A 22,093-nucleotide genomic window follows, 5' to 3' on the forward strand; every position below is an offset into this window, starting at 1 on the left:
TAAGTTTGTAGTGTCATTAGCAAGAATTCTGTTGCGGTATTGTGTATATGTAATCTGAATGCCTTTGTCCATACCACTGAAGGAAAAATTTCCCCAAAATGAAAAAATTACGTTTCTTTTATTTGTGATTAATGTAGCATTTTTTCTATCTTAAAAAAAAATTGGTGCTTAGACTGTGATCCCCAACATCACAAAGATTACCATCAAGCAGCCTCCGTTTGAGATACACCCTGCAACCTTTGAGCTGGGCAAAGGCCAGTCCACAGTGCTGGAAGTGCTGTTTAACCCTCAGGCAGAGAAAACATATGTGCAAGAAATGACGATTGCTTGTGACAACTGTCACGCTTCACATTTCAAGATCAAAGGTAAGTTTTTATTCTGTGGTGCATTATTTGCTTTGATCAAATGAAGCAGAGCTGTTATTGGTGTCAGTTGTATTCTTCGTAATTTTAAGTACAGAAGCACATTGGTAGCTTGAGGTTAAAATCAGTGGTCTCACAAAGACTGGCTCTAGATAATGAAGCAAAAGAAATGTAGTTTAGAAAAATGTCATCATTAGCTCAATTATTGTGAATGTTGGTCAGGTGTATTTGCTTATGTCACCGGCAAGGGGACCAGGTGTGGACATGCTCTACATGCCATGATTCTGATTGATCATTAAAGTAGACTCATGTTAATTAAAATAAGGTCAACAAATCTACATTTTTTCCCCCTTTCTATCTACCAATATTTCTTCTGCTTCATTTATAACTCGTTCATTTTCTTGTGCTGTGACTGGAAATGGTGCATAATGAAGTAAGAGGTTTTAAAAAATTATCATTTTTTAGGTGCATGGGAAGGGAAAATTTTAGTTTCAAAGGAAAACCAAATATCAATTTTCTCCTTTTCTGTTGCATCTCTCTTAGAATGAATTCATCAACAGCTTTGAAATACTGGTTTCAAAGGGTTTGATTTTAATTCTTGTGTATTTCATGTCTTAATATATATTTGTCTGCTTTTAGTTAAATTTCCTTTTACTGAAAATGTAAACGATATCAGTAACACTATCACAATTTTCCATCTCTTAGGTGAGGGAGAGGTTGCTCGTGTGGGTCTTGCTAGCGTAGAGCGAGGTCTGTCTGAACCAAAACTGAATGAGATGAATGATGTCTCTGCAAAGAACCTTCTGAAGTTTGATGATCTCAATCCTTTCACTTACACAGAGAGGACAGTGAAAGTATGCAACTTCACGTAAGTGAATTAAGTTTTTATAATGTCCTTATGAGATATTATTATAATCATTAACAATTGTGACATTTTTATTAAAAGTTTGATAAGCCTCTCTCGCTTTAGCACAAAGCTTTTGATTGTGAACAAATTTTGTCTCAGTTGTGATCAGTGTGAGGTGTATACTTTCCTATCAAGTTCGCCTAACAAATGGTTCATGCGTAACGAAATTAAAAAAAAATTCTTGTGTGTAAATACCCTTTGAAAGTGTGTCACTGCTCACTGAGCATTTTTCATTTCCTTCATTTCATAGGAAGGTGGAACTTCCGTTCCAGTGGATGGTATACAAACCCATCATGCCCAAGGATACCCAGGCTTGTTTGCCCTCTTCACAGCCTGCAGAACATTCTGAGGAAGAGCGTGTGCCTGACCTTGACTCTGTATTCAGTGTATTCCCCACCAATGGCATCTTGCAGCCAGCAGAAATCGCAGACTTCAAATTTACATTTGCTCCTCCAGCTGTAAGTGATTGTAGTAAAGAATAAAAAAGACAGCTTCATTGGACCTTATAGGGAGATTTGTCTAGCAGTGACATGAATAAAACACTCAACAGGTAACATCATATCAAGGAATGATTGAAGGGAAAAGTAAATCCTAGATGCAAATAGTTTGATTAAGTTAATTAGACAGTATAACAGAAGGAGGAGTCAGATTAGGTGGAATGACTCTATTTTACCTTCTACTGTTTTCATGCCTTGTTTTTTTTACTCTTTTTTTGTCAGAATTCTCCTCCACCAAATACAATAATGTGTTTGGACATTTATCGCCCACTGTCATTCGGTAAGCGTGGGGTTTTGCTTTTGGTCAGTGTGTTTATGTTATCTGCTCTTTCTTCTTTTCAGTATGGCTGTTATCTGAATCTGTTCCCAGCAAAATGTATGTGTTTATAGTGCTTGCTCACTGCTAACTACAAGTGACAAATTCCAGAATGTTCTTTTGATACCAGTTGTAAGTTTTCATGAAAAGAGTAAGATTATCTAATATTTTGTCTGTGTGTATGCAGGAGGGGAACTTCCACAGCGTGGTCCACATGATGCTTCAGCACGTGCCTCCACGGAAAGAGAGCGTGAACTCTGTGGACGGCCAGTCCCGACCCGGCAGCACAGAGGGGGTGGCAGGTAACACGGAGGAGGAAAGCAACAACATTCTCTCAGGGGGAGGAGGTCAGTTTTCGTATGATGTTGATTAATTAATTAGTAATATATAATTCAATGTCTATGTATACCTGCATGTGCTTTTACGGTTCTGTACAGCCAAAAAAATTTTCCTCTGGGATAATAAAGTATTATCTTATCTTATCTTATCTTATCTTATTTTATTTTATCTTATCTTATCTTTTCTCAATGCATACCACTCTTTTAGTAATGCTAGGTTAATGAAAGAGTTATTTTGGCCAAACGCTTGGTGTTTTAAGTTTCCAAACAGGAAAGGTATTGCATTTGAAGAAAGAATGAAAGAGGAGATCTTTTTGTGTTCATTGAAAAAAAATATTAGTTGATCAAATTTAATAGTGACGTGTACCAATTTTCAAGCAATGCTTTAATAAAGAAGTGATATTTTATTGTTTTGGATAGGCCTATCTAATCATTGACTGAGGAAGGGGGAGCACTTTTTTCTTTAAATCCCTCTTGGCATGCGTTGAAGTGTTTGAAAAATGAAAATAAAGCTCCACTTTAAGACTGAAACAAATCAAATGTAAAGTTCTGTTGGAAAAGAAATTTTGAACACAATGTAAAGTAATGACTTTAAGATTCCTTGGTTACATAGAAAATGAGAAAGTGAAACTGTAAAACAATTTTCACAATTATTAGTTTTCACAGAAGATACTTACAAGAGTATGAATGAATATAAACAGAGGGGTCGAATTGAGATTCGGTCAAAAGAGATGGGGTGTTCTTAATTAAAAAAAGAGAGGCCAATTAGTAAATAGAAAAATGCAGAATATTAGATTAGATTCAGTTGTCCTTGAAATAGTTCTCTCCTAGGGAAATTTTATGTTAAAAATGGGAGCATATATATAAATCGCCAGATAAGTCTGTGGGTATATAAGCCATCTGCAATTGTAGAAGGCTGGTACACTATAAAGCTCCTCCACGAATAGCAAAAGGCTGCTAGAAATCTGACATCTCGAGTCTGCTTTTAGATGATTTCATCCTTTGCCCTCACCAGTTTTGCCTTTCCGTGACATCACTGGACTAGAGGTTGAAGTTAAGGGTGAATGTATTCCTCTCAACGTAGTACTTCACCCCTATGCCATGTTTGTGAGTGCCCCATCTCTCGTTGGTTCTACAATCAAGAGGCTTTTTACGGTGAGTAAATCAGAGTTTATTTGTTTTAGTTTACTTTCAAAAAAGTTTTGAGAAGATACATTTTTTTTTCGAGTTACTTTGTCAGGTGCATAGAGACTTTTTAAAGATAATGTTTTAATGGCTGAAACTTTTCTAAAGGAAATCATCCCTTTGATTTTAAATGAGAAATATGTTATTTTGAAAAGAATGTGACCTGGTTAGAGCAAATTAGTAAATTTTCACAAGCTCCCCTGACTCAAGAAGATGTTAAAGGTTATTCCTCTTTGGTGAAGTAAAATTCCTACTTTTATATGATCATTTTTTAAGAAACCTTTATTGAATTGTAGGCCTACTGTATTATTTTGTATTTGCAACACCAGTTGTACCTTAAACGATTTATATGTTTTTGAGCTTGATTCAGTGTCTCACTGAAGAAAGCCACTCTCAAGAAGTTTATGATACCTTACTATTCAAGTTCTTGACAGTTTGAATCTATACACTGACAATGGAGCCTGCTATGGTATCTTTGATGAGACTGTAAAATATATAGACACTTTCATCTTTGTACTTTTTAAAATGTTCAAGCTGATTTCAGAACGTAAACAAGGATATTGATGATGCTGTTTATTATCTTTTTCGCAGATGGCTAACCACAGCTACTCAGCCATCACATTCCAGTGGGAGCCGTATACAGACAGTTATCTTCTGGAAGTTGAACCTCCATTTGGGGAATTAGGTAAATAGTAGGTCAATTTGTCTGCAACAGGTCAATGTTCTGTGTTTATTTTCATCCCATGTCTTGAAGTTAGCTTACTCATGTGGAGACTAAGTTTCTATGTAAGAAGTGAGAAGATGAAATGTTACTTAGTTTGTGGGCTGCAGTAGTCGATAAACTGCAGTGAGTTTTTGTAGAAGTTTAAATATGGGAAGAAGCCATGTTGATAATTTTGAAGAGGAGCATGCTCTTTCATTTGGACTTTGGGTTGATTGCAAAAACTTCTTAAATATATATATAAATTTGTGTCAATGTGGCTGAGTTTTTGACTGTTTATGTGTAAGCAAGTGTGTGCATGCGTGCGAGCGAGCGCGTGCACTTGTGTGTGTGTGTGTGTGTGTGTGTGTGTGTGTGTGTGTGTGTGTGTGTGTGTGTGTGTGTGTGTGTGTGTGTGTGTGTGTGTGTGTGTGTGTGTGTGTGTGTGTGTGTGTGTGTGTGTGTGTGTGTGTGTGTGAGTGTATGTGTTAGTCAACTTATTTACTCAGTTATAATTGTTCTCATTTTTTATTTGCTTTGTGGTTTTAGATCCTGGAATGGCAATGGATTTGGAGGTCAGCATAACTGGCATAGAACCAGGGAAGATCAGTCATACCTTGTTGTGCTATGTGATGAACATGGCGGAACCACTGCATTTGCACGTGGATGCACACTTCAAGGTAACGATCACAGTCTCTTGACAGATAATCGCTTTGTTTTCTTGTATGAAACAGTACTTTACATAAGCGTGTACACTTTCTTAACTTACAGTGTAGAATATATCACTAAGAACTTGATTCAGATGATATCAAATCCATGAGGTTATTACTTTTCTTTTGAAAATTTCTTTAAAAACATACATTTCCTCTGATGTTTTAAGAATCATTTTTATAAGAAATTCAAACTTTTTCAATGTAAGTGTGGATGTTAGTTTATCTGTGCGCTTCCTTTTCTTACTTTGTAAAACTTCCTTAGCAGTTTTTGTACATAGTCAAAATACATATTATATAGATTTATCAGAGAAACTCAAATTGTTTACAAAGGTTGTCATGATAATGATAACACAGAATTAAAAGGTTAAATTAAGCTAATGAGCTAAACACAAAATCATATATCGAGGTAAATGTGAATGAGTGGGTTTTGAAGGACAAAACTATATGAATTAGTACAAGCTTTCGTCATAAATTTTTATTTTATTTTGCGTTGTGATGTAATAGATTCATAATACAAGGTAAATGACTGTCAAACTTTTGATTTCACAGGGTCCTGAGCTTAGAATCGAAGAACCGTCCATCAACTTTGGCCTTGTTCGTGTTGGCAAGTCTGAGCAGAAGAAAATGACCATTGTCAACGCGTCACAGATAGTGGTCAAGTTCAACATTGTGGACTCCCCCACAGGAGAGGAGTGTGAGGACTCCATGGTAATTATGACTAAAGATAGCTGGTTCATGTTTGTTGTGTGCTTTCTTGTGAAAAAGAAAAATGACTTAACTCATAGTATCTGATGCATGAGAAGAGAACGTCCTGTTTTAGAAGGTCAGCGTGAATGAGTACTGAGTAACATGTTGCTGGGTTGTTAGTTTGTCTCATGTTGTGTTGTTGCTCCCATAAGTGAGTTGGGGAGGAGGTGGAGGATTAATAAATAGGCCTATTGATTTAGATTTTTCTGATCTGGAAAGGCCCATTATCATCATCATCGTCATCATCATCATCATTATCATCATTGTTGACTGCAAAAAGACAAAAAACGGTGGAGATTTGTAAGATTTTCAAAAATTTTACACGTTCAACGTTTCCCCAACTAAGGGCTGTGTCAGAATATAAAAAAGAATATTAATGACAAGACTACTCATCATCATCATCATCATCATCATCATCATCATCATCATCATCATCGTCATCATCGACGTTGTCATTGTCCTTGTCATCATCATCATTGTTGTCATCATCGTCATCGTCACCATCATCATCTTCATCATCATCATCATCATCATCATTAGACTAGTCATAAACATTGGTAAAAGTACAAAGAGCTACCAACCATTTTGTAATTCTGTTTACGAAAGTCCCCCCTAAAAAAAAAAGAAATAGGACTCATATCTAAATAATAAACCTGACATGAATGTTTGTTTGCTCAGGCTGCCAGTGACCTTAGCTTCTCTGAGATGTCAGGGGAACTGAAGCCCCTGGAGAGACGGACTGTGACCTTGACCCTGGCCCCCACCTGCGTGAGGTCGGTCAAACGTGTCGTGCAAGTGGAGTATGATGGTGGGGAGACTTGGTAAGAAGCAGTAATGAGATGATGCACACTGATCTTTTTATTTTCTCTATCAGTTAAAAAAATGAAATTTGTCAAGTATAACAGTTGCCATTTGAGCTAAAGAACCTGACCTGACCATCAATTATTTATTTATAGAGGCACCAGCCATCCATGTCCAGGTGCTGTTTTAGCCTCTTTTTCCTGTATGCGGATTAATAATATTATTATCTTTTTGCCAATTTATTGGTTCTGCTTCTATGTACCCCATATCTATGGTTCTCAACCTGGAAATCGCCCATAATTCGCTGTAATTGCCCCCCCCCCCCTTACCATTTCTCATCTTTCCCCCCCTTATAGTGTCATCATTTATGCTACTGTCTATTTTTATCAATAACACGATTATGGATAAAGGGCAGTATTAATGATAATTGAAGAAGAAGAAGAAGAAGAAGAAGAAGAAGAAGAAGAAGAAGAAGAAGAAGAGGAAGAAGAAGAAGAAGAAGAAGAAGAAAAGAAGAAGAAGAAACACGGTCATAACATCAATATAAAAAACAATAATACTAACAATAGAATTGATTTGAGTAAAATAATGAAATAATATTAAAATAATAAATGCAGTAATATTGTTATAAATCAAAATTTCTAAAAGGACACTATTGGATTCCTCCGATTGTATGGGATCAGATACCTTGTATGAATACGTTAAATTAGATAATTCAATCCATACAATTTGAGGTTGTATGTTCAGATCACCATTTTTTTTTTCAAGAAGAAAGCAGATGTCTATTCTCATTTTGTGTTTGGTCATTCTATTGAGTTACCTCTATAAGACCAATCTCCTCGTGGTTTAAGGTTTAATTCTGAAGAAATTAACTTTCTTATCTCCTACTTTTTCTGCAAGCTGAAAATAAAATACTCATTTTGAAATACAGGCTCTAGTATTAGTTGTAGTGATATCACCACAAGTCTGATAAAACGATTTAGTTGCTGTATTTGTTTTGGTTGCTGTCACTATCCAGTAACCTTTGGGATCATGACCATTGATCCAATGCCATGTTATAGAATATAAAAGTCTTTCTGAGGTGATCTGTTTTGATATTTTCTTTAGTCTATACAAAAAAATTCACAAACTTTTTTTTCGTTGCTTCATGTTATCCTACTGCTCTCACAGACACTTGCAAGAAATATTTATGTACTGGAAATTGTTCACAGAATTCATCCTTCTTTAGAAACCTTTGTTACAGAAATTTGATGTTCCTGGAATTTCTCAAAGAAGAAGGAGGAATATACCATGTTCGAAAGTCACAGTTATCCTTGTTGCTGTGGTATAGTTGTTTTAAAGCTATATTCCAGATCCTCTTTTGTTTTTTGTTTTTATTTTATTTTTTAAACTTTCTTGTTAACTTTCAGTCACATTGGAGTGTACGGGGAGGCTCAAAAGCCCATCATATGCTTGCTGGAGTGTGACAAATTCTTGCCCGAGGTCTACCTTCAGGTTCCTGTTGTCTTTAATGCTGTGCTGCACAACCAGACCCTGCTGCCCACGACTTTCAAGTGGGGAAAGGTTAGTGCTAGTTGTTGTTTACCTATGGTTAAATGCCATTTATTTGAGCATATCAGGCCTAATAGTGAAACATTTACAGTGTCTTTGATATGTAGAGATAACTACTGATCCTTATGGGAAGTCAGGTGTATTTTCTAATATTCTCTTAGAAACACTGCAATTTGTTTTGGATGCATTATAGTTCTGGTCTTTTGCCTTGTAGCAAGAATCAGTAAAGAAAGAAACCTTTTATAGACCATAAAGTATAGAAGGGTAGAGAATGTACATTTTTTTGCACATCAGAATCCATTTAAATAAATATAGACTTCCTTATCTCTTGAAGGTGGATAAAAATATAACACAATAAAAGTATTTGAAAGAAGATTTCATTTATTTCAGTTTGTATCTACTTTTCCTTTTGTCCATCTTTCTTTTATGTGTATCTGTCAACCAAGGGTCTAGTCTTGCAATGTATGACCTCCTTAAGCTCAACTGTATAGAGCTGACTTCAAAATAACGTCTTGAATCCTGTAAGGTGTTTAATTCATAGACTTCCCTCTACCCCTTCACTATCTCCTTTTATTAAAAAAAAAACGAAACATAAAACCTTAGAGAATTAAGGAGTGTAAAAGGCATTGATTATTGAAATGGATAAAACTTGCCACACAGTTGTTACTTACAGAAAACTAATTGTCTTTTTCAGGTCGAAGGATCACAGAAAGATGACTGTGTGATTGAAATCCAAGAGATTGAAGGCAAAATAAAAAGCTGGGAGCAGAAGTCTGTTGCCATTGCCTTCACCCCATTGAAAGCGGTAAGAACATTGTGTGTATTTTGTTACCACAATGCATGAGTGAGAGATAAAGGGAAAACAAGAGAGTAAAAAGAAGAGATAGTGGATGCTAAAGAAGGATATGACTGTTTCTCAGAGCACCAAGATTTTTATTCTTTCGTATTGATTTTTTTCAGTTTTCAAAATGCTGTTGTAAAAATTGGGCAAGTTATAATAATGCTTACTCTGTTTCAGTGAAGTGAGAGGATGAGTTATCTGTTGTGCTATTGTCAAGCGATATTGATTAATGATCAAACTCCTTTTAAAGAATTACTCAGAGGAAGTGGCAACAAAAGGTATGTGGCAGACACATTTTATCTTGCAACTTCCCAATGGTCAAGTTTGTGGCTTGTGGTTTTGGAATCTGACAGTGAATGTGGCTGGCCAACAAGCAGATGTGGCTCCTGTTTGTGAGTTCTCTTGCATTATGGGATCGCAGAACTATTGTCATTTTGGTTATGAGTTCACTCAGAAGAAAAACGTGTGCTTAGGCTGTCAGATTCAGCTGTTGGGTTGATGATTTGAAATACCAGGTAAGACAAGATAAGTACATGAAAATCTGTACACATCATGATTTTGATATATCTATTAAGCTAATTAGGTACATTCTATGTGATTTTTTTTTCACTTTTGGTGACTCAATCCGTATTTAATTTTTTAATGCTTTTTGAATAGTGTGACAGGTTGAAGACACTGAAATTGGTTTGAAAATTTTATGATTTCTCCATAATCTGTGGAAAATAAAGAGAAAGCTAACTTTCTGACACTGATTTCTTTTTCCTCTTTAAGATGTCGTACTCTGAGGTGAGACTGCCCTGCAAAGTTGGTGGCCAGGAGGAAGAACTGTTCTTGAATGTGAGCTGTGATGTCCGGACTCTGGCTGTGTCGTACAAGACCTCTACAGACAGTCATCTCATCAGGTAAGTGTGCTGATTAATAGCCTACCTCTTCATTGCTATGCGTTTCTTTGTAAAAAGGAAAAGAAAAAAACCCTCAAGACCACTTTATTTTGTACTTTAAAAAATATGTCTCCCAATTGTGCTGATGATATTAAATCAAGTTTTTAAAGTGCAGAAACAAGTGAAGGAATTTTCATATGCATAAACACCATTCATGGCTGCCACAGTGCTGCACTCTGTTTTTTACACATTGGTTGATATGCTTTGCTCAAAGACACACTGTGGAGCTTTCAGCAACTTTTGGGAGAGACGCCAAACTTTGTGGCTGTACCAAAATTCTGAGAGCAGGCTACTGTATATTTCTTTTTTATATTTAACTTTAGTTTTACCATAGACTGAATGACTGTTATTGTATTAAATGGGTTCCTTACTGAATTATGCAAAAACTGAGTTGAGCAAATGTCGTAGGATCTTTCTGTTGAGGACACTTTAATTGTAAATGTAAATGCAGAATTTAGCGTAATTCATTTTAAGAACATTGCAAAGCTTTGATTAGAGATGAAATTAAAAAAGTTCAGTATTCCCAAAATAGTAACTGACATAACTAGTTGTATACCTTCCAACTGCACTTAAAAGTTTGATCTGTACATTTACTTACAAGTCAGGTAATAACTAGGAATCTTTGTACAGCAGCATTTTAATAGACCAATCTAGTATGATGTAGCAACAAAAGCATATTTTGAATGCCTGATAAGATAAGATAAGATAAGATACATCTTTATTGTCCAGATCCTGGCACATTGGTTTGGTGTTTCACCACGTGTACACACACACACACACACACACACACACACACACACACACACACACACACAGATAAGACAAGAGATAACAGCACAGCACAAACATTATCTTCTGCATCATACACGGAGTGTCTAACTCTAATATATCTGACAGAAAGCAAAAATCTTTATTCTTCTTTCCACCCACAGTGATGAGTTGCTTTTGAACTTTGGTGACGAGAATGCTCTAGGAGAGACGGTCAAGAGATATGTGCACATCTGTAACCAGACAGCTATCTGTGCACCGTTCAAGGTGTCAGTGGAACATTTCACAGCGACTTTGCCCGCACCCCCAGAGGGTGGGGACACACAAACAGCTCGCAGGTTTGTCTTTTTCTTAAATGTATAATGGAATCTTAGAATGTCCATCATGCTCTCATTAAAAAAGCTATGTGAATTATTTGTATTTGTGTCTGTATGTGAGTGTTGCATTTGTGATCTTGTGTGTGTGTATGTGTATGTTTATGTTTGTGTGCATGCTCATGTGTCTTTATTTTCTACAATGTTATGTATTTATATTTTGTGGGACAGAAACTGCCATAGGCTGACCCTCTGCTCCTTTAAAAAAAAAATGCAGTAACGTTTGTCTTATTCAGTCACATCTTTATGCTCTTTACCTTTGAAAGCATATCTACAAATGAGAACAGTGAGAATGCAACAAGGTTTCCATACATAATATGTTTGCTAGTGGTTACTGAACTTGCCACATTTAGTGTGCGCAGTTAATTTCATTTCAACTATGAATTGTATTATGAGTGTGTCAGTAAAATACAGGACAGTCTACTTTGTTTGCATTTTGCTTTTCTAACAGTCAAAGGAGAAACCTGCTCAACAGGACTCCGAATATTGCGGATCCTCTGAGCAAGACACCCCTGAAAGCAAAAGAAGGTAAATTTGGCGTATACAGGTAATGGAAAGATTATTTTTGAAATGATGGTATCTGTTCGGATGTTGTTTTTATTTGGAAGTTAATGTCTGTCCGCTGATTTTTTGCCTTTTGTCAATTGTGACCGTCTGTCAACTTTTCTGAGGTTCTAAATTTGATCTGTTCTTTATAGCTGTCAAGCTTAAAAATTTTTATTTCCTTTCTTCAGTTCCCCATAAAGTTGACCTTTTCATAGAGGAACATAGAGAAAATAAAAGAGGAAGAGATTTTTAACATGGCAGCCATTGACTCATCAGCTCTTAGATGATTTTTGAGGACATGAAATGGTATCTGTATGCTTGTTTTCTGAAGGCTTCTTCACCCTGTTATATTCTTGTTTATTTCAGACTATAACAAACTGGTTCTGCATGAGAAGAAAGGAGCTGCTTTCCTGGTTCTTCCAGCCACTGGTATGTTACAACCATTCGAGGAACAGGCCGTGGAGGTCATGGCTCACTCAGACATGTGGGGCAGTTACCATGACAACCTCATATTCAAGGTAAATTCTTGACAGATCTGGTGTTTGTTTTCTTTTGTTTTATGCAAGTTAGACTGTTATAGCTTGGAATGAGTTGTGCCTTTTATGTTTTGCTGAAATAATGCAAAGGTGCTTCTTTTCATTCTGTTGAGTGAGAATTGTTTCCTGTTAATGTTTAGTAACGTTTATTTTATATGATTACATCCTTAGGTTTTACTTTAAATCCTGGAAAAACTGCAGTTAAAAGTAAAACCAAAGAGACAACAAGTCAGGGGTCACAGAAGTGCTTTTGGGCCAAGAGCCTTCTTCCAGATATTTTCGAGCAATAAAGTTGTAAAATTTTAAGATTGATCTTGGTAGAGAGGTTTGCTACTTGTATTAGTGTTTTATTTATTTCTATTTCTTTAACTTTGATGGACAGGTTGGAGATTTAGATGATGTCAAGATCCCAATGGACATGAAAGTTCTTGGATGCCCTCTCAGCTTCCAACTGACCGCTGGTCAACCAGAGCAGAAGCCGGTCGTCAGGTACAGTAACTGTAAATGGGATGAGATATATGATTAGTATGGACTGATGTAAATTCTTTTTTGTATTTTTTTAGAAATCCAGTCTTCTTGTCATATTGAAATACTGGTTTTTGATTGATACAGTTTGGTATTTTTAAAAATTTGAATTTTTAACTATTTGAATAAAAAGGTCTGAGATAGACATTTTAGAACACAACTAAATTGTGTCTGGAGTGACTCAAATAATGAATGACATAACTGGAAAGCTAGTATGAAAGGAACTATGAAATATTCTTTTTTTTTTCATTTTGTAGTAGTTTGTAACAAATGTAAATGTTACTTATCATTGAGGAATGTTGTGACTTTTTGTAAGATGAATCTGCTACTGCCTTGTCTAGGTTTGGGACCCATGTGTCAGGTGTGAGCCCTATCAACCGGAAACTGAAGATCAACAACTCCAGCCCCAAAGGTTTGTTTTTGTATTGTTGTATTAAATTTTCCTCACAACGTATTAGGCACATACAATTGAAAAGAAAATGCTGCTTAACTCTTTCAGTACCGTGTACCGATACAGCACTGCCTTTCAGTACACGATACAGCCATGTGCTGATAGATCATCATACTAAAAGAGTTAATAGCATAGTTAAGTATAAATGATTATTGATTTTTCAAATTTTGAGTGGGTAAGTGGTTTGGCAAGTAGCTAGAAATCTTGTGTACAGTCACTTCCAGGATCGGCTCTCTTGTTTCTGGTGTATGCTCATGCAAAAATCACTTGATTTCGGGAGGGCAGACTTCACATTTTACTAAATTGTACCAAGTGGTATATTGACAGTTATTAATTTGTCCCATCCCTCTTTGAATACCTTCTTCACGTGGATATGAGGCTACACTTGCAGCTCATTACAAGTATCTCTTTCATGTTAAAATGTTGTGTGCCTCAGGTAAAAGGATATGAAGTATTTTTAGAAATATAGGTGTGTGTAACGTCTATCTCAATGAGCATTGTAAAGACCTGGTTTATGAGATCTGGTCTGTCTTGACCATGGAAGGATTTAAAAAGTACCATAATTTATTGCATTTCTATCAAACCTTTTAAAAAAAAGTTGAATGAGCGTTTATTTTGTATAGTGGCTTGTATCTCATACAGAAATTTCAATGATTGAAGGATTTTCTACATCTCCATTACAAAGGATGTAAAAGCAATGTTATCTTAAAAAAGAAGGATGGACTCATGGTAAAGTCAACTGTGTTGGCCACAGGGATGTTTCTTTAATGTTGTGTTGTCAGTGGCTTTTAAGAATCTGATGCTTAAAGCATCTACGCTGAATTTAAAAAAAACATTTTGGGACTTTTCATTCATTTACAAACGGCGTGGCGAGAAATTTATGTTGTTCTTATTTCTGTACTCTATTCAACAATGCAAGGGTGTTTTATCTTCAATTTGACTGTTTTCAAATGACAAGTGCTAGTCCCTTTTATTTACTGGATAGTCTTGGAGGGAGAACAGTCACTCTGATGTCATTTTGTGTTGGAGGAAAAAAATCTATTGCCTATCTTTTCTGTTCCAGATGTGCGTGTAGACTGGCAGGTATTTAAGCAAGAAAACAACCCAGACAAGCTGATCAACTTCATTACTTGCTTTGGCAGAGCCTTCCCTCCAAGGGATAAATTTGGAAATGAAATCATTCCTGAGAAGAAAAAAGGTAAAACATTTGAGCTTTAGTGTATGCATTGAGTGTATAAGTATATACTCTGTCACTTTGTTAAATATACACTGTGTTAAATGCAAATAGCTAGTTTCACAATGAGCCGATATTTTAAAAAAATTCAGGAATACTAATTCAATCAATTTTAAAAATGAAAAAAACCCAACAACAATACCGAAAGTTAACCTAACAGGTTTATTCCCGACTTACAAGTGTGTGGGGGTGGTCTACAAAATTAACAAGATCAGTAACGTGTATGATGTCCTCTTGTATTGATGATGGCCTGACATTGTCGCCGCATGGAATCAATCAATTGCTGCACTACCTGTTGAGGGATGTTATTCCACTCTTCATGCAATTCTCTGTCAAGTTGAGGAAGTGTCTGAGACTGGTGTTATCGCATGTTTTACATCTCATATCTGGTTTGTTTTGCTGTTTTGAAACGATTCCGTAGCTGCGACAGATGTATAAAAGAACCTCTCTTGGAGTAGTTTTTCTTCTCCCAAGTCGACGGGGTCGATCCTTTTGTGATCCTGTTGTTCTCTCACAATCCATTGTTGTCTTCACTGTTTTTCTTTTTACATTTAAGATGTCTCGCTACAGTGGATACTGAGGCACCCCCGCAGATCATTCCAACAGGCTTATTTCGCACATTTTCTTTTAGGCGTGGTATCTTGAAACTAACTTAGACAAGTTTCATCATTGACGAATTGTTACTAAAATGACAAAGCTTTGATGTGTATTTATTTTTTTAACAAATCATTTCTCTGTCAAGAGTTATTCTAAAAAAGTAAAAAAAAAACGCATACAGTAACAAAAGTACTCGTGCATTCAGACATCTTAAAACAACTCACCAGTGACAGGTATATCACTACGTAGTCAGTGTGAAAATTTGAAGGTAATTGGTAGCTTGGATTTTCTAAAACTGAGTTTTAAAATGTGTATACTTAAAAATGTGACAGAGTATTATATATATATATTCAAGAAATCTTGGCATGACCCTACCTCTGATAAATATAAATGCCATATACCTGCATAGGAAGCCATGAGCATCAACATACCTGGATTTAATTTGCAATTTTGAAGATTTGGATCAATTTTGAGCAAAGAGTATTATCATCTTTATTATTTTTTTATTTTGAGACTCTGTACTGAACAATGGTTGTTTACAGTGTAAAGGAAAGCTTTGACTTTTTTGTGATTTCTTTTTTGCATGTGAGTGAAACTTTAACACCAACTCTGCCGTTAGCTGACAAGATGCTTTTTTCCGTTTTTGGTGCCAATTTGTTAAATTTACTAAATTGATAGCCTGATCAGTTATTCTACAAGTGTGAAAAAAATCAAAATGAGACTGTGACTAGTTTTTGAATAAATTAGAATTCAAATTTCGGAAGAACGCCTTGTTCTTTAATGGTTACACTGACAAAATGCCATTTTTCTTGAAACTACTGTGAATAAAAAAAGGCGTTTTGTCAGCCGACGCCAGAACTGCTGTCACATGTGTTCCTATAGCAACAACTGGTGTCACGTGACTGGTGTCACAAAACTGCTGTCACATGACTAGTGTCACATAACTGCTGTCACATGTCTTTCTATAGCAACAAATGGTGTCACATGACTGGTGTCACATAACTGGTGTCACATGTGTTCCTATAGCAACAACTGATGTCACATGACTGGTGTCACATGTGTTCCTATAGCAAGAATTGGTGTCACATGTGTTCCTAGAGCAAGTAATGGTGTCACATGTGTTCCTATAGCAAGAATTGGTGTCACATGTGTTCCTAAAGCAAGTAATGGTGTCACATGTGTTCCTAGAGCAAGTACTGGTGTCACATATGTGTTCCTATAACAACTGATGTCACATGACTGGTGTCACATGTGTTTCTATAGCAAGAATTGGTGTCACATGTGTTCCTAGAGCAAGTAATGGTGTCACATGTGTTCCTAGAGCAAGTACTGGTGTCACATGTGTTCCTATAGCAACAACTGATGTCACATGACTGGTGTCACATGACTGGTGTAACATGACTGGTGTCACATAATTGCTGTCACATGTGTTTCTATAGCAACAACCGATGTCACATGTGTTCCTCAGAGCCAGCTCTGAGTCCGCCCAACATGGACGTGATTCTGAACTCGCCGGACACCTCTGTGCTGAGTGCCAGTCTCCTGAGCCGGGGACAGAACGACAGCATGCTGTCAAGTCATCCCTCGGAGGAAGACAGGCCCAAGATTGTCTCGTGTTATGTGAGGCCACATGATGGGGTTGTTGTGCCCAAACCCTACACTATCAAGCCAGCTCAAATGGTACAGAATTTTGAGTCAAGGTTGTTTTTTTCTAAATGTTATCTCTGTTGCCAATTCAGTACTATTTTCTTCAAGATCGTTCTTTCAAAAAGCTGTTACTATATTCTGTTATTTAATTTTCTTCTTTTCTGCTCTAACACTTCCGTTACTACTGTTGGTTGTGCTGTTTGTAAAAATCAGTTTTATTGGCTTTTTTTCAATTCTTCATGATTCTACTTAAAGAAAATGCTTTTGTGCAAATGCATTATGCTCTACGTGTAAAGTTTTTTTTGAAAACCAAATTTATATGATATGAAGCTTCCCTCAATGGAGCAAACATATTTCAAGAATATGAGCATACAGGGGTTGGACTCAGCACTAGAATAATGCAATGTGGCAATGTGTTTGAGGCAATGTAATTGGTTAACCTGATTTACAATTTGTTAGTACAGACACCTGTCTTACTGGCATCACTCTTGTTGATTTCAGAGTAAGGGGGGGGGGGGATTGATCAGACTTGATCGAGGGATGATCAGTGTAATGTGGCTCAGATCATATTTACCCCAATGCCTGTTTTGATGCTCATTATTGAGCACTTAGACAGAGAACACTGAGTTTAGAAACCTTTAAAATTCTGTGTGTCATCATTAAGTTCTGGGTTTGATTTATTGCAAATAGGTTGAAGTGAATCTATGTATATTATGTATGTATGTATCGTGATTTTGTGTATGCTGTATTGGTGTGGGTACTGGCAGATTGTGGGGCTACATGTATGTCACCAACTGTTTAATAGAAAGAAATGTTTCTATGCAGGTGATACCAGCTCAAAGCAGCAGCCTTGTTGACCTGACATTCAGTCCATTGCCTACTAGTGAAGTTGCTGAGGAAATGGACTGCTTTGGATATGCCCTTGGGTTTATGAGTCTGGACAATGAGGTAGGCAGGAATGGTTTTTCCTTTTCAGTGTTGAGAATTTGCCACAGTCAGCCTTAAGGTCAAGGGAGTGTGGGGCAAAAATGAAAAGGATTTAGAGAAAATTATTTTTGATTTCTTTTTTTTCTCAAAATTGACAATTTCTATGCATCATAGTTTATTTCAAAATAGAGATTTAGGGAAATTTTAAGCTGTTATACTTATGTGCTGTCGTCAATGTAAAGGATTTCTATAGGCCTACATGGTTTGAAAGACATAAATCTCTGTACAGTGGAATCCTGTTATAATGAGAGGGAGGGGACCGAAGCAAAATGTCCGTTTTAGCAGGATTCTCACTATAAGGGATCCAGTAATAAATTCAAGGGAAACTGTAAAGTAGGCCTAATCTATGAGTTTGGTGTTCTGTTTTTCCTTTTGATATCTCCCTTGATGATGATTTTGTTTCAACATGACCTCTAGGTCTTACTTGATCAAAAATCGAATCAGGTTTGTTTCTCTAATATTAGATCTAGCGATGTGGACTGACAGCTCGGCGTTAGCGATCAGGAAGAAAGGGCTCTGGGCTAACTCGCCTGCTGTGTTTTCCCCCCACCCCACCCCACCCTGTGGTGCATTCTGTCTGCTTGTGCACGTCACACATTCGCTCCATCCATCACATTGCTGTGACCTCTCCATCCCTGCATCGGAGAAGTGAGAGGCATGGCAGGCCTTGATAATCTAAACTGACCTATCACGCAATGCATTTTGCCTGTCTGCGCATGCCACACCTTCCCTACTCAGTTGCTCCGGCCTTCATTGTTGACACACATGGGCTCTCCTATTCTTCGTTTCGAAACATCAGCAAGAAGCTTCTCAACTGGCGAGGTCTTGCATTATGTATAATTGGCCTATGCCATGTGCACAGCAGCAACAATATTCCGCTATAACCGATTCACAAGTGTGTCTGATAGCGCTATAGCAGTATTTTGTTTACAATGGTTAAGAGGAGAAAAAAACCGGGGTTTTTAGAATAGTGCCTTTATAACAGACTTCTCGTTTTTTCCGGACTCGTTATTAGTGGACTCCAGTGTATCATAATTTGTGTTGGGAAAGTACCTTTGAGAAAATGAATTAATAGTATTTTTGTCTCCATTCTATGAATAGTTTCTGCGTGTTTGAACTATGCTTTGATTTTTCAATGACCTGATCTTTTTCTGTGGTCCAGGATGCAAACAAGACTAAAGTAAACAGGCAGGAAGCATATGAGGCAGATGTACTAAGACTTGACTTCACAGCTCACTTGAAGCCTGCTCTGTAAGTCAATGATTTGTGCTTACAGCATGTCTTTTTCCTTGTGGTTATGAACAACTTTTACTTTTGAAAAATGGGCATAACTTTAAAGCACTGATGCTTTTGTCAATTTTTTCCCTCTTTTATTAAGTGCAGTAGACATTTTTTCCCAAACTGAAAAGCTGCATCATTTGGGTAATTATTTTTTCTTCCCCTTGCATGTCATGTATGTAGAGGAAAGTATTGTGATTTGTCCTTTTATCATTGTGTCATTCTCTTGACAGCCTGACTGTAGAAGAAACAGATGATGAGGGCATGTGCTACAGGTCAGCCATGAGTGACATCATAAAGGGAAATAAGGTAAATATGCCTACTCAGTAAACCCATCAAAATTTGTTTCTTGTCTCATATTTAGTTTTTTGTAGTCTGGGTGTCAGATGCTGATCAATGGGCATTTGACAACAATGTAAACAATGGTATAAGAATTTAAAAAATAGTCTTTTTGATGTCCATGAAGGATATATGTAATACGATAAGACTTGTGACATAATTATTCTTTTTCCTTTATTCTTCTACTTCTGAGCAGTCACTTTTTTTTGCAAATGCCTAATTTTAGATATGCTGACCTTAAGTAGACTGGAGGATAAAGATAGTCTACTCTCCCCTCCACATGAGGTGCAGCTGCCCTACTTATATATAGTCTCTCTGGGAATAGGCACAACATCTCTGATTACTAACTGCTTCTTCTGTCCATCTCTCTTGTACTAGCCTGATTATGGATTTAGGAAAGTAAATTCACAAAACCTAACAGTATGGGATGTTTCATTCAAAATATCCTATTTACATCTAAATGAGCATTAAATTCATTTAAAAACTCATTAAAAAAACTTGAAACATGTAAACTTATTTTAATTACCAAATTTTCAACAGTTTCCTTTGTTTCCCCATGTTTCAGGTCACTTCTGAATCGCTGCGTGTCTGTTCCACCATGCTGTCCAACAACACTTTGACCCCACTGACCTTCAGACTCAAAGTGGAAGAACCTTTTCTTCTGGTGGACCTGGACCCATCCAGCAATGCTGAAGGACTGACAAGAGGGCTATCTACTTCTTTCTGCTCTCTAAACCCCAGGCATAACTTTATGGTAACATGTACTTCTACTTTTTTTGTTATATGGCATGTCATACTTTAAAGTTGTATTTTTTGTGTGCATTATTATAGAGCCAGTATCTGAGAGCATCTGACCCAAGAAATGAGTGGTGATCCATGGCCGCTGATGTCTGTTGTGGCATTTGAAGAAGAAAAAGAATATTTAGATTCTGTGATTCGTTACTGCATGCCTCTCTGTCATGTGGTAAAACATTTTTAAAGAACAGTTTGATTGTGATCGACTGAATGAATCACACCCTAAAAATGACAATGACTGGATTTATCACAAAATTAAAACAAATATTGTTGCTTTGATCACTATTCTATTTGGGATACTGAAAAAGAGCTCTGATGTGACATCTCCATTATCGTGCTTTTGATACTGTTTTTACAGAGTGACATATTTTGTTTACAAAAATAAGACAATTGTACTGTGAGGTAAATATCTTGCTGTCAGTTACTTCCTGAGCTCTAGCAGAGGTATGAGAAGAAGAAGGAGATCAAGATGTGGGTATGTACCAAGAAGACAGGAGTTTATAAATGTTCCACTATTCAGTCTTGAGGGGGGGGGGGTGAGGGTGTACTGCCCATGCCAGTGGGATGCCGCTCACATGCTTCAATTTGTTTGACATAGTAATGGTGTCTTTTCTCCATATTTATATTGTTGTCTATCTTTCTTTCCTTCTGGTATGTCGACTGAGGATCTGATGTAGCAAAAAATTGACCCCCAAAATCCCAAAGTATCGAAACCACCCTCCCCCCAAATGAATCTTAGTTAATTCAATGTCTAGCAGAGCATTAAGCTGGTCAAAAGAAAAGCTATATATGAACAAGGGTTGCATAATTTTTGCATAATGATACATACCTCTACTCTGCAGGTGAAAGTGGCTTTTAAAGTCTCCCCATCAATTCTGCACAACAATTCATTCCCTGAGAGGAAAGAAGAAAGTGAAGATGAGACAGTAGAGAGGAAACTTGAGTTTAAAGACGAGCTTCTCATACAGTTTGATAACGGAGCACAGCAGGTCAGTATATTGTTTGGCCACCAGCACTTGTAATGTGTGACTGAAATGTGCATGCTTTCTGATGTTGTGCTGTGAGTTTCAAGTTTTTACCTGCCATGCAAAAGTTTGGGTTCAAGCCCAAATGGGGTTCAAATTATTTGTCTCTTCCTACTGGGAATATTTCTTTTCAGCTCTATGTTCTTGATGAGGGATAAAATACTCTACCTTTGAAATGGCCTATATTGTGTTTAGTTATATTTTGTTATATTTCAACAACACCAAGAATGAAGTATGTACGCTGCTCCATAGTTCTTAAAAGAAGTTCATGTTCAAATATCTTTATAATAAAAATTTCATGAAAAAAAGTGTGGAGAAAGATGTATTGATGGACGCTGCTTTTCTGCTGTGTGCAAAGAGATATAATCTCACTTTTTATAGAATGTCAGTATCATCAATGTACTGTGACAATAATAGCATGTCACTGTCACAGTTTTAAGCTCTGAGGAAATAAGAAAAATATGTTCTAATTTAATGTCTTTTCTCAAATCAGTCATACTGAATTCTTTATTAAAGCTTGGCTGTTTATTGGGTTCATTTGTACAGTTCTCCAATGTGGTGGTAAGTCACTATATAAGGAATGCTACAATGAGCCAGTTAGTGTTTCCCACATCCACTGGGGCATTCATAGATCTCATCAACAGTATTCTCTCTCTGGATGTAATTTTCAAGGAGTAATGTTTAAAACAACAATATTATTGAGCTATCTGGCACAAATCAGGAAAGTGAAAGTGAATTATATTAAAATATACTTTATACATGACTTGATTCAAACAATGGCTATCACTTTCTATTATTGTAATTTTTTTTATGTAACAGTGCATCTCATTGTATCCAACACAAAATATCAAATTCAAATATTTATTATTTGTTTATTATAAGTGGATGTGGACATGAAATTATTGAGGAGGAAAGCATGATAAAGGGAAAGGGAGAGAAAGAACGAGAGAGAGAGAAAGAAAAAAAAATATAGACAGACAGATAGATAGACAGACAAACAATGGTGCAACCACGTGTTGTACAATAATTTTCATCATGGACCCCGTAAACTCTCTTAAAGTAATGATATTATTATTATTATTATTATTATTA

The 22,093-nt window shown here is 36.5% G+C and overlaps 1 protein-coding gene across 1 annotated transcript in view; it reads left to right on the forward strand.

Moving 5' to 3' along the window:
• The window catches only part of LOC101859872 (deleted in lung and esophageal cancer protein 1), a gene marked incomplete in the record, with an annotated part of 36,270 nt that overhangs the window by 10,311 nt on the left and 3,866 nt on the right, over nt 1–22,093 (forward strand). The window contains 24 exon segments of the mRNA XM_013084849.2: nt 173–365; nt 1,068–1,230; nt 1,520–1,727; nt 2,270–2,429; nt 3,436–3,575; nt 4,197–4,290; nt 4,855–4,985; nt 5,568–5,726; nt 6,444–6,586; nt 7,976–8,129; nt 8,812–8,922; nt 9,730–9,860; nt 10,832–11,005; nt 11,493–11,569; nt 11,954–12,105; nt 12,506–12,612; nt 12,990–13,060; nt 14,163–14,297; nt 16,399–16,610; nt 17,403–17,525; nt 18,727–18,815; nt 19,076–19,151; nt 19,747–19,935; nt 20,819–20,965. Of these exon segments, the coding sequence (XP_012940303.1) occupies nt 173–365; nt 1,068–1,230; nt 1,520–1,727; nt 2,270–2,429; nt 3,436–3,575; nt 4,197–4,290; nt 4,855–4,985; nt 5,568–5,726; nt 6,444–6,586; nt 7,976–8,129; nt 8,812–8,922; nt 9,730–9,860; nt 10,832–11,005; nt 11,493–11,569; nt 11,954–12,105; nt 12,506–12,612; nt 12,990–13,060; nt 14,163–14,297; nt 16,399–16,610; nt 17,403–17,525; nt 18,727–18,815; nt 19,076–19,151; nt 19,747–19,935; nt 20,819–20,965 (3,339 nt within the window).

This window comes from Aplysia californica, unplaced genomic scaffold, assembly GCF_000002075.1.
Source record: "Aplysia californica isolate F4 #8 unplaced genomic scaffold, AplCal3.0 scaffold00322, whole genome shotgun sequence".
NCBI lineage: Eukaryota > Metazoa > Mollusca > Gastropoda > Aplysiida > Aplysiidae > Aplysia > Aplysia californica.